The sequence below is a fragment of the Pelecanus crispus genome, chromosome 12 (assembly GCF_030463565.1).
Source record: "Pelecanus crispus isolate bPelCri1 chromosome 12, bPelCri1.pri, whole genome shotgun sequence".
In the NCBI taxonomy this organism is placed as follows: domain Eukaryota; kingdom Metazoa; phylum Chordata; class Aves; order Pelecaniformes; family Pelecanidae; genus Pelecanus; species Pelecanus crispus.
In genome coordinates, this window is record NC_134654.1 from 5,420,656 (window position 1) to 5,432,744 (window position 12,089).

The 12,089-nt window shown below is 51.0% G+C and overlaps 1 protein-coding gene across 2 annotated transcripts in view; it reads right to left on the minus strand.

Moving 5' to 3' along the window:
* CPD (carboxypeptidase D) overlaps positions 1-12,089 on the minus strand; it is a 28,061-nt gene that overhangs the window by 12,452 nt on the left and 3,520 nt on the right. For both annotated transcript variants that reach the window (XM_075720084.1, XM_075720085.1), the window contains exons 3-7: positions 4,164-4,306; positions 3,246-3,415; positions 2,278-2,645; positions 1,677-1,868; positions 596-763 (exon numbers count right to left, since the gene is read on the minus strand). In XM_075720084.1, coding sequence (XP_075576199.1) covers positions 596-763; positions 1,677-1,868; positions 2,278-2,645; positions 3,246-3,415; positions 4,164-4,306 — 1,041 coding nt within the window. The remainder of the gene's footprint in view (positions 1-595; positions 764-1,676; positions 1,869-2,277; positions 2,646-3,245; positions 3,416-4,163; positions 4,307-12,089) is intronic.

Below are 12,089 nucleotides of genomic sequence, written 5' to 3' on the forward strand. Positions count from 1 at the left end.
CAGAGACTTAATTTAGATCACTCCAAAAAGATAATTAAATTACAGCAAATTTCATAGTTCCGCCATGCAATTCAAGGCAGGGAACCCTCAGGACTACATCTCATTCCCTTCATTTTATAAATACTACGAAGCCTCCAACAGCCACAGCACTGTATCACATTCCCAGACCCAGCTGCTGAGCAGCCGCTGACGAGCCCATTCCCATCTCCCAGCAGGCAGCGAGTTAGCTACTCCCCAACGCATGTGCTCCCTTCAGAGAAGTGGTTGTGATCAGCCCAGCAGCCTCTTCAACTCCCTACAAATGTGCTTGGGGACACGGTTTTCACCCACTATTTCCAGCTTCTGATCCATCTTCCAGCAGCATGAACAAAAGGTTTGGTTTACTCTTTGTTTGTGTAGGCCCTTTGGAAATGACCTTGCCCCTGCTGCAGGAAGCCGGCTGCCTTCGCTCCTGCCATTTCATAGCAATGCCGAGGGCAGAGAGCTCTCTGCAAGAGCTCCTCCGTTCATGTCTACAACACCATGGAGATAGCCCCGCAAGCTCCCATCCCTTGAACCTCAGTGCAAAGGAGGGAGCTCGGTTTGGCTGCCGTACCTCCGTGCAGGTTTGCTGAGAGCACAAATGGGTAAGTCTTTAACCAGGTCATGACAGCGAGAGTTTCTGGCTGTGGAGGGTCCGCCACATGGAAGAACTGATCTGGGAAGTTCCGGTTCAGGTCATAGTTGTTGCTGTTGTTTCTGCCAACAGTACCTCCTCTGTCTCCTGAAAATTAAACACAAGTTCAAGCTTGTGCCCTATGCAAGTTCCCACTTCACTGCAGAGGCTTCATCCTCTTAACTACAGAGCTTACAGCTATTAATTAACAGAAGACAGCAGAGAGCACAACAGTGCTGGCTTCCTACACCCCAGAGTGAGGGGACACCCACACTCTCCTTCAGCGACGAGCCTGCTCTGTGCATGAAAGTGTCTGAGGGCCCTTTCAGCAGGTGTTTTGCACAGGCTCTCGGTGCCAGCCAGACCACAGCTAGCAGAAAGGCAGCGAACCATGAACAATCCCAGCAGCCGGATGTCACGACTGCAGAAACCTCAGAGCTCACCTCCTCAAACCAGCTGGACAAGTTCTTTGTTAAAACCAAGCAGAGCTCTGCTTCCAGAAAATCGTTCTGGACAGACTTTGTTCTGCCAATCTGCAAGAGCCACGCAGTTTTAAGGACTTCCCTGAAGGATGTTTTTGCCAATTTCAACATCACGATAAAAGTCTATATTATCCTTGGGCAAGTGCTCTGCAGACAGCCTGGTTCCCATGTCACATGTTACTACGAGCATGGACCAAAGCACAGCAAATATGAGCTATGTCAAAAGAATGTCTTTTTTAAAAATAAGCCCTGGGATAGGCACAAAGCATAAAGGGACCCAAACAGGGGCAGTATGTGGCACTGCTGAAGCGTAAGAGCTCCCTCCAACAGCTTCAAGCATCAGTTGACAGCCCAAAAACTGCAGTGCAGGGTCCACCCACTCATCCCACAGCACGCACCAAGTCCCTTCCCAGCCTCTCGGTGCAGAGAGCACTTCTGCTCCAGCAAAGCTTCCAGATTTCTCAGAGAGGTACCACGAACCCAAAGGCTTGTTCTCAGAGCTAGAAACCCCACAGATGTTGCAGCGCAGACAGCACTACCTTCCTGGGACTTCTCATAGCCATCAGGGTTCATGGATGGCATGATGTGGATCCGTGTGCTCCGGACCAAGTCAGTCACTTCAGGATCTGTGCCAAAGTTCTTGCAGAGGTACTCAATGAGGTTCAGGAGAAGCTCTCGCCCCACAACTTCATTCCCATGCATGTTGCCGATGTACTTGAACTCTGGCTCACCTGCACACACATGGCCACACCAAAGAGACAATTATAACCACTACACTAACACCTCACCACCCTGAGCATTGCGCTCTCAGGCCTTTCTGCAGGGCTGGAGGGCGTTTACCTAAAATTTACCCTTCTGCTCCCACACCACCAAAAAGGACGAACATTGTTTTGGGGGAGCCCCTTGGTCCCTCTGTCCCCAGAGCTCCATGACCAGTGTAGATGTCTCCAGCAACACTCTAACATGCTAGAGCCACCCACTGCACCTGGTCTTTTTACAAAAGGATACCGCAAGGAGCAGCTCAGTCTCTCTTCAGACAGGTGCCAGCTCTACACTCCCTTTCGCTCTGCCCATGGTCTCCCAGCGCAAAGGGTCTGTTGCTTGCATTTGTGCCTCGCTAAAAAGGATTTCCCACGTTACCTGCTTCATGGATGCCAGGGTTGTCTGAGATCTCCATTACATAGAGCTCCCGCAGCTCCACCGACTTGCCCACAGAGTAGAGTCGGGTTATGCTGGGGTACTCGCTGGCGTACCGCCGCAGAAAGATCTCCATGTCTGAAAAGTGATGGTGGCGGAAGTCCACAGGTTGGATGGGTTGATGGAGAGAAGTTGGGCTTGGGGCCTCTGCCTGCACAGGGGTGGGGGCGATGGTAGAGACAGGAGCAGGCGTTGCTGTGAACTGCGTGACGTTAAGAGCCGGTGGCATTACAGTTGGCTGCAAGGAGAAATCCACTTCTGTTGCAGCTCCCTCCTTCACCTCGATGTTCTCTCTGGTCACTGGTGTGTAACTGTAAAAAAACCCAGCTGGCTTCAGCAAGGAGGCTCTGCAGAACAGAGGCCAAAACCCCCTGCAGCCTCTCCACCACTTCAGCCTACTCCTCCCAGCCCATAGTTAACGACTATGTGAGAGATTCACCAGCAAACAAGCTAATGGGACTCATCCCACCAACGCTTGACCAAACTACGCTGCTGTCCTTGCTGTGCCACAGAGGCATGAATTCTTGCTTACAGCCTCACTGGGGAAGAAGCCACAAGCATATCACAGGGCTAGCCTAGGGGCAAGCTGTGTGTGTACACCCAGACTTGAGACAACACAAACTCTTACTGGGGTGACCCTACTCCACTTTCTCCCTTTGCCCAGAAAGTAAGATGCAGGCTGATATAAGCAGTCAAACAAAGGTGACAAAAATGCTGCGCACCCAACAGCACCCCGCTGCAGCGGGGCATGGTGTGAGCAAACACAGCTGCAACTCTAGGTTGGAGTCCTTTACTCCTGCAGCTTCCAGCCAAGCCCCTTAAATACACAACAAGATGCTCTGGGGAAAGAAATCAAGTGAAGGAACATGAGCAGTTGGCAGCACGGATGCAGGCTGCCATAGAGACATTACCCCATTACAACTGCGGTCACGTTGTAGGTCCCAGGCACAAGCAGTCGGTGGTAATCGCCACTTTTGCCTGCTGTGATGTTATGAGCAATACCAGCAACAACAATGGTCGCGTTCTCCAGGCCAGCTCCAGTGACTGCATCCCTGACAAAGCCTTTCACACCAATGTGGACCTGAGGGAAACAATGCGAGAGCCTGGCTGAAGACAGGCAACATCAGGGGAACCGTGCCCTCCCGCAGGAATAACCCCCTGCCCTTACCCAAACGCAGCAGAGCAGGAGAGCTGATAGGCAAAGACACAAAAGGGCCCACGATTTAGACAGTGCTTGGCCAGACACACAGGAATTCTAGCACGCACTGGGAAGGCAGCAAGATCTCAGAACTGATTGTCCCTAACAAATCCCCTATTTCATCGCCACAGGCACACAATATGAACATAGCAGGATTACAGGCCATACCAAGGGACAAAATGCAGCTGCCTCCCTTCCCAGCCTAAACTGTCACCTTCTCAACTCATACGCAGGCATCTGGAGACAGCCCGGCAGAGGATGCTGCAAGCCAAGGTCTCAGCAGTGTTGGTGCCGTTGAACATCACTGGAGGTTCATGGCACTGAGGCCATACAGGTACTCTGCCTTGCTTAGTGAGAACTGCACTGATTGGTCCCTCTATTTAACACTGAACCCCATGACGCCCCTCTGAGCAGAGCTCTGCTATCGTGGAGGATGTGGGAACTGTGGCAGAACCACAGAGATATGCAGCAGGCTTTGTAGCCACCAACCTCTGCACAGCGACTGCAGCAGTTGTGTTACCACACGCAGCAAACAAAGCCACAAGAGCAACTGAACATGGTGCGCTCAGCCCAGCACGGACACGCGGGTTTCACAGCTGCTGCCCCCGTGCCCCGTCCCAGCCCGCACTACCTTCTCAATGAAAGCAAGGAGAGACTCCCGGTTATTCTCCCACTCCTGCTGAAGCTCAGAGGTCGGTGGATATTTGCAGCAGGACAGCTCCAACGTGATCTCAAAGCAGTTGGCCCACACGTAGTTGTAATCCTGCATCCCACCTGAGAAAATGAGACAGAGACATGTCCCAAGAGCAATGCACAGACATCCCGCCACAGGATGCACATTTTTCCCTGTCCTTCAGCCCCCCACGGCATCTCACCACGATGCTGTCCTAGCTCCAGAGTGAACAACCTAAGGAGAAAAGTCAGATCAGATCACGGTGAGAGCCTGTGCTGGGGAAGACTGAGCTCTGTTTCTCCCAGTAACCAGCACACCGGGCCATTCAGATCAGCCGCAGACAGTTCAAAGATGACAGTCCCTTCGGTCTCACTGCTCTGCCAGCTGAACTCAGCAGCACAGCATTTGGAAATTCATATGGCTTCATTTCACTGGGAAGACATTTTCCAGACACTACAAATCCTGGAGGCCAGGGCAGGCACACTGGAGTTTGAACATTACTACTGCTGACTCCTTCGCTATGTGCTCCAAGCCACCTTTAGATTTGCGAGGTTTTCCCACAAGAGACGTTACCCTACCCAAAATGAGCTTCGGGCCTCTGATACAAAAGAACACACCAGACTATCAACCTGGGAGGTGGCAGCTCAAATCTGCATGTTGAAAGTTTCAAGGACCACACAGCTTTTCTCCCCCAAAAAACTCAGCAAAACTCTAGACGAGATGAGAGCAATGCTTCCCCGTCTCTGCTTCCTCAGGCTGCTCTTTTCCTCCAACTCCTTATCTGAAGGTCTCCATTTACGTGATATTTAGAGCAGCCCTAGCGGAAAGTCTGACAGGATCTGACATGGTGACAGCACGCAGTGAACTGCAGCGAGTCCAAGTCACCTTCAGGAAACTCCCCTGTTGAGCTGGGAGGGCAGCGACACCTCCCTCACCGCTGAGGACTCCTGTGACCCCACAGCAGCCAGGTCCTGCAAGAGGAGAACAGGACACAGACTTGTCCACCTGGGAAACCTGCTCTTTTCCCTGAGCCCTGCAGCCAAGTCACCAGCCTCCTCCCACATTTCCTCTTTAAGGCAGCAGTCTCAATTAATTTAAGAACGTTGCAGCACCTGGGAACAGCTCGGTAGCTTAGTGTTAAAACAGCCAAACCTCCACGAGCACCAGAAAACAGGAGCGCACAGAGCTGTTTCCCAGTATTAATCTCATCTTGCTATCCTTGCCCTTCAGAGAAACCACAGGCACTGCTATGAAACAAAAAGGTCACCTTGTTCCAGCAAGTGCCCTGACCGCATCTGCTTGAAGTTTACGTCCAACCCTCAGCAAGCAAATCTGTTTCTCAAACAGGAATGAATCATGTACCAGCAGGACTTGAGGTCCGCAGGTATCGACACTCATGATCTGGAGCTCAGACTTCAGCATGCTGCTGAAGACTGCAAGTGTTCAGCCCTCTAAACATTCATGGGAGTCTTCAGTAGTAAAAAGGACATTCCAAAACCACCACAAGTCTGTGAAACAGGTTTCAGAGTCACCCTGACAAATCCCACCACAGGACCGTAGCCAGATGTCATGGCCACAGGAGAGGACTGTTCCACCAGCACCAGTAAATCAGGCAGTTGTGTCAGTATGGAAAACACACCACGCTAAGTTCTATGCATACTGATGGTACCTTCTGGGTTACACAGCCTTAGACGCTTACAATCCGGGCAGACTGGCATGCCACGGCCTCAGCCACCGCTGCCCAGACGGCTCCATCCCAACCTGCACGGCAGCACCCGGGACCACGGCGCACCGACTGAACCGCTCCCACCGGTGTCAGCTGGACACAGGGGCCCAGGCAATGGGTCTTTTCTGGATGAGTTGAAGAAGTCAAACTGGCTCGCAGAAGCCCGTCTGTCATGGACCAGTTATACATTTGCTCCATAGGAGGCAGATGCAAACTTCAGGAGGAAGGAAAGCAGAAGGCAGCCTGTGCTTGTCAGGCACATGTCATGGCACCAGCCTGCAGGACCCCAGCAGGCAAGTCTGTAAGAAACGCATACTTTGTACTCCCATCTTTTGCTTTGCCCGCCAAAGTGCTACATTAGTGCTATGCTAACAAACCTTACTTGCTTTGTCTGAGCAGTTTCCTAATCATTCACAAGCGAAGGACCCTCCAGGGTGCTGGCCAATTAACCGGCCAGAATGGATCGACACCACGATGCAAATGCACTACCTGGCGTTGCAGAGGCTGTGTTAATGCACGGCCAGGAAAAGCTATCAGCAGCACTTTACCAAGCAGTGGAGTCTCATACCGACTGTGGTGGCTGTGAGCATTCACTGTCCCAAAAGGTCAGGGACCGCTGCTCTGAATTCAATAGCCCCACCACACTCGGGTAACGCAGGGATGGACTGACAGCATAAAGTAGGATTTAGAAGAACAGACCCCTGGGAAGATGTGCGGGACGGTACCACATCAAAGACGTCCCAGTTCCTCTGGATTCTTCTGGGAGCCTGCTGCTAAGGGAACACGAAGCTTTTGTTGTAACAAATCAAATGTCACCCGCAGCCAGAAGGAAAGCATTGCAGCTTGTGCACGGGCTGAGATCAAAACAGGAAAGAGACTTTTCTGTCCAGCACAAGGGGCCAAAAAGTGTTTGTGGACTTTAAAACTCTCAAATTCACTTCAAGAGGTTAGAGGAATGAGGCCTGCGAATCTGATACATACTCAGTTCTACTCAGCTCCCGTTACCAGGCTCAGAGAAGTAACCCACAGCGGGCTGCTCTCTTGCCAGTAAACACCATGCAGAATGAAACAATTTGCCAGCCTATAGCCATCTGTTCATAGCAGGACGCTAAATGCATTTGAAAACATCCATACGTAAACCAGAGCCATTATGAAGCATATTTAGTGCTTCATCTGCCATTCAAGCAAATTTAGGACAGATGCTCACCCATAACAGAGCAGCAACAGACTAAATTAGAGCTTGCTGCATCAATTTCAGTAAAACTGTCTCTTCAAGAAAGTAGTCCATTGCATGCGTGAAAATTTGGATCGTATCCGCTGCACATATTTGGCCTTCACGTGGCCCCATTGCAGAGCAGGACAGTTATTTTTACAGCATATGGAATTATGTATTTTTCCATATACCATCTGCACAGCCTCTCCCGGCTATGCAGAAGATCTGGAGGTGTAAAGAGAGACCTGTACACAGCCCACCATTAGCACAGCACTACATTCAAGGAGCAGAGCAGAAAAAGCACACCCAAGGCAGAGGACTGTCAGACTACAGTGCTTAAACTCTGCCTATCTGTTTGGGTAATACCTGGGATAACTTGCTGGATTTATTCCAGCATTCTTTAATCACAGGGTGTCTTTAAGCCCACACTGCGTAAAGCTTCAGCCTCCCAATGAAGCATCATACCTATTTTACCAGCGAGGAAAGCAAAGCAAGAGTGAGCAGCTTACAGTCACAGCAAGTCAGTCCCCAGCTGGCAGTGGGTCACAAAAATGCTCAGAACAAACCTGTCCCCTGCTCTGCCCCACTCCTTGAGCATCAGGACTGCACTTCAGGCAAGGCTCCCAGACCTCTCGCAGCACAAGCGCTGCGGAGTTCACTCTGACAAGCGCGCCTCTGCTCCCTGCCAAGCTCCACACCAGGCAGGCAAGCAGGGGAATGCAGCTCTCTAGAGTCAAGCCCGGGGATCCAGACACCATAAATACACCACGTGCCAGGAGAAGCCTTCCAGGCCAGCCAGCCAGGACTCTATTTTCGAACTGCACTATGCAGAAACCTCTCTAATTCCAGCTCTCGCTGGAGCAGGCATTAGGAGATGAGAGACCTGCAGCTAAGTCAACGCAGAGAAACGGTCCTGTCTGCTCTGTAGAGAGAGCAGACAGCACAAAGCAAGCTAGAGATGTGATTAAATACGTGGCACGAGTTGCTTACTCTGTGGACAGAACCGACTGTCTCGTACCATGAGATGGGGTGAGCACCAGCAGCAGCACCAAACAGGCAGAGGAATGTTTCGGTCCATTAGTCTGAAATCATTAAAACTCAGAGGGGGTGAGGTTTCAGCCTCCAACTCCAGCAGCTGCATCACACAGCCCAGAGCAGCACAGCCCTGCAGCCTGCCCGGGGCTCTCTCCAAGAGGAGGGCAGAGTCTTCCCAAGAGCTGCACCACCACAGCGCTGCCCAGCAGCTCGCGTTAGATGTGCAAAGAGGAATCAGACCCTCGAACCATCAAGCCAGTACTTTCCTCAAGAAGAAAGAAAAATTTACGCTAAGAATTTTACGAAAACACAAACACATAAGGGCGTATCCCAGAAAGACATGGCTGAAAACTTCTACCAGAGCTCACACTGTGCAACCGCCTTCTGCCGTGCCCAGGAAACAGAGGCCACCACAGTGACGCCGCGAGCACCCACTGTTCTCGGCACTCATTTTAATTGCTCCGAGTTTGATGCCACCAAAAGCTGTTCAGAAGCTCAGCGTGGCGAGTAACCACAGTCAAAACAACCTAGTAAGCACACACTTAACCTCGATCCACTTTGAACCCGAGAAGTGCCTTCCAGCAGACACCAGAAACACCTCAAACACTTGGACATCAGACAGTCAAACTAGCAAGGAACTAGCAAGGAAAATAACTTCTAGCAAGGGACTCCAAATAACAAGACGACCTTCCAAGGCTGCCCACAAAATACCCTATTGAAAACTACGTTGAATTCCGTTTCTGAACTGCACTCTTTACAAAACAAAGGCAAGCATGTCCTTCCCACAGATAAGACTTAAAACAGTTTCTTAACCACTTTCCAAGCATCACCAGACTTGCATGTATTTTCTTGATCTGAACCAGCCACTTGGTAGTTAAAGCCCTCAGAGGTTAAAAAGGAAGGAAGAGTACGAGCATGTACAACAGAGATAGCCTCCAAAAAGTGTCCCCAGTCACCGAGGCGCATATCTATAGCAGCTGGAACGCAGCAGTCAAATTCAGCCGTCTGGCGGAGAGCCATCTTTCTCTGTGCACACTTGACCTTAACAATTATTCCAACAGTTTGTACTTGCCACCTCGCTTTGACACACATAAGAGGTTGTTTGCAAACTCAAATGAAAGTTAATGGGGCCTGGCACCAGCATAAACCTGAACTGGTAACTCCGGGAAAATGAATCGCATAGCAGTTGGCTTTCCAGCATGTTTGATTTCTCATGATAAAATGTGGCAGGAAAATTTCCACCTGTTGAAACATTATGTTCTCATTTCTTTGTTTTTTCTGGCTTTAGTTCACTTGGAGCCTGCAGCCTCTCCTGGCGCAAGCTGATCCGCAGGCCACGAGCGCGTGCCCCGCACCGTTCGCAGAACCGCGTGCTCTGGTTAGCTCTAGAGCTCAGCCCAGGGAGCTCCTGCAAGGTGCTAGGATTTCCCCAGCCTCATTTTACCACACATTTAAATTCTGCAATCACTGGGAAAGGCCTCTTGGGCTGAGTATGAGCCTCAGCAGTCCTTGGCACAGAGCTGAGGGAGTCAGATGACAATACAGCCACCGTGGGGGTTTTGCCACTTCTGTCACACGCTGCATACAACTGACTCCCGTGTGCCTGCTCTTCATCCACCACTAAAAATAAACGTTAACACCTAAAACCCCAAAGAGACACGGTGACTTCACACAACATCAAAATACACGCGTCCTGGCCTCTGGGGTATCTGTTAGTTCACCCGTGCTCCTGCCTGGATCTCAGCTCCCGTGGGTTACACTTTACGGGCACTCCTCAGCCTGGGAGGTGCTCCGAGGGCTGCCATCACCCTCCACGTGTGCATCTTCAACAGCAACGAGAGGTAAATTCCCACTTAGGGGAGAAACCGCGCAGGTCTGCCAACCCCAGCGACGCTCTGAGAGTTGGCGTCGGTGCATCCTCCCTTTAATCTCTGCCCACGAATCGCCTACAGCCATCAGCGCTGAGCCCGAGCCTGTGGCTTGTCACAGCGAAAGGGTTTGTTTCCGCAGGGGCCAGAGGCTGTCGGATGGAGCACAAACCACAGCGACGGCAGTGCAGCGCAAACTGGTCTTCAGTTCACACCTTGCCACTTGCTACGAAAAGCAAAAGTAGGTGAAACCTCTGCTCTGCTCGCTGACAAGGCGAAGGCAGCCCGAAAGGCTCGCACACCAGTGCCGCGGCCACTAGCCAGGTGTCTCGCATCCTAGCGGGAGGATGAAGAAGTTAACGCTGCAGCGAAAAATGCTGCTCACTGGGGGCAGGGGAACCCAGGCCCCAAGCTCTGGAACCATCTTCCCTTGAGAGCACACCCATCCTGCTTCGTTACAAGGTCAGAAAACATTAGAGCTGCAGCTAACAAACCTCCCGACTGAGATGTTTGCCGATAACGACTGCCACCAGAACAAGGCAGCACAGATCACCCAGGATATCCTGTTCCCTCGTAAGCAAATTCACCAGATTACACAAACCCTCCTCCTGCTGGACTTTTCACAGCAGCAGAGTGAACCTTGAGCCAGCAAACACCAGGGCCGGTGTGCTCAACAGGGTGGAGGGAAGGAGACGGCTGCTAGAGAAAGAGGTAAAAACCGCATCTTATTTGAACACGACATCTTATTTGACCAGTGAAATCCTGGGGGATGATTCAGCCACTAGTGAAATCAAGACTTCCAGCAGAGGTGATGTGCTCCCTCCCCCTCCCTCCCAAGCGAGGCAGATGCGGGGTTAAGACAGGAGCCAGCTCTGAAGCCCATGTTTTGCAAAGACGCCGTCCTATTAGAATTTGTTAAGCTGTAAGCTCTGAAGCATAAACAGCATTTGATGTCACTGCTTGCTCAGCACTCCTGCCATCATCCCTCAGCCCTCGCGTGAGGGAAAGCAGAGCAGCCCAGGCGCAGCAAAGCAACGCAACTTTTTTCGGATCATTTATGCAAGGTTTTTGTTGTGACCTCACCACAGAAGTTTCTGCACTGTCTGGCGAGGCCATGGTTGTACAACATCCGCTGAGGGGGCAATGGTGTAACTTCTTCTAATGACACGGCCACGATTTCTCTTCCCAACAGCCCACAGAGCCTTTCCCACAAGAACATCTTCTCACATAAACTGTCCTTTAAATCCCATTTTCAGCAGAACCAACGCACACAGAGCAGCTCACAGCACGGCTGAGCCAAGCCAGCCACCTGCACACAAAGCAGAGTGGTGGCACCAGGAGGTAATTTGCTTGTATTCGATCACCTCCCAGCGCAGCTGCCTAAGTGAGGGCACAGGAGCTCTCCTAGAAGCCCCAGCAGACCGAATTTTGGATCACTTCTAGATCCCAGCACACTGGGGGACGAGAACAGGCCATGCTTGTTGTCACCCTCTGCACAGGTCTAACAGCAGAGCAGTTCACGGGAAAGCTCCCTACCCCACTTCCAGCTAAGGCGGCTAGGGTAGGTCAGACCACGCATTTGAATCATTTTACATATTTTTACAGCAGGCTATTCTATAATCATTTACAAAATTACAAATGTGGAAGTTAAAAAAAACCCTGACAGAATACTGGCATTGGTTTAATACCTTTAATGAGTTTCCTCTTTCCTGTATCAAAATTTAGCAATCACCCGGAGAACTAATAAACGTTCATGTGGCAAATGAAGCCTCCCACATGCAGAATAACTCTCCTGCACCTAACAGGGTCAGGAAGAACCCTCCAGTTGGCTGTGATCTATTCCCTACGAACATCTCCCAGGCTGTAATTCATCAAGCACTTAACTGAGGTGCCTGTGATGCCACTTCCCTTCATTTCAAGCTGCTAGAACACATTGAAAGCTAAAAATACCACTTCACCCGCCGTCCTTTCCTCTCTGATAATCACCACTGGTTTGGATGTCAGTTCTTACTGGGAGCAAGAAACTATTTCTACAAGACAGC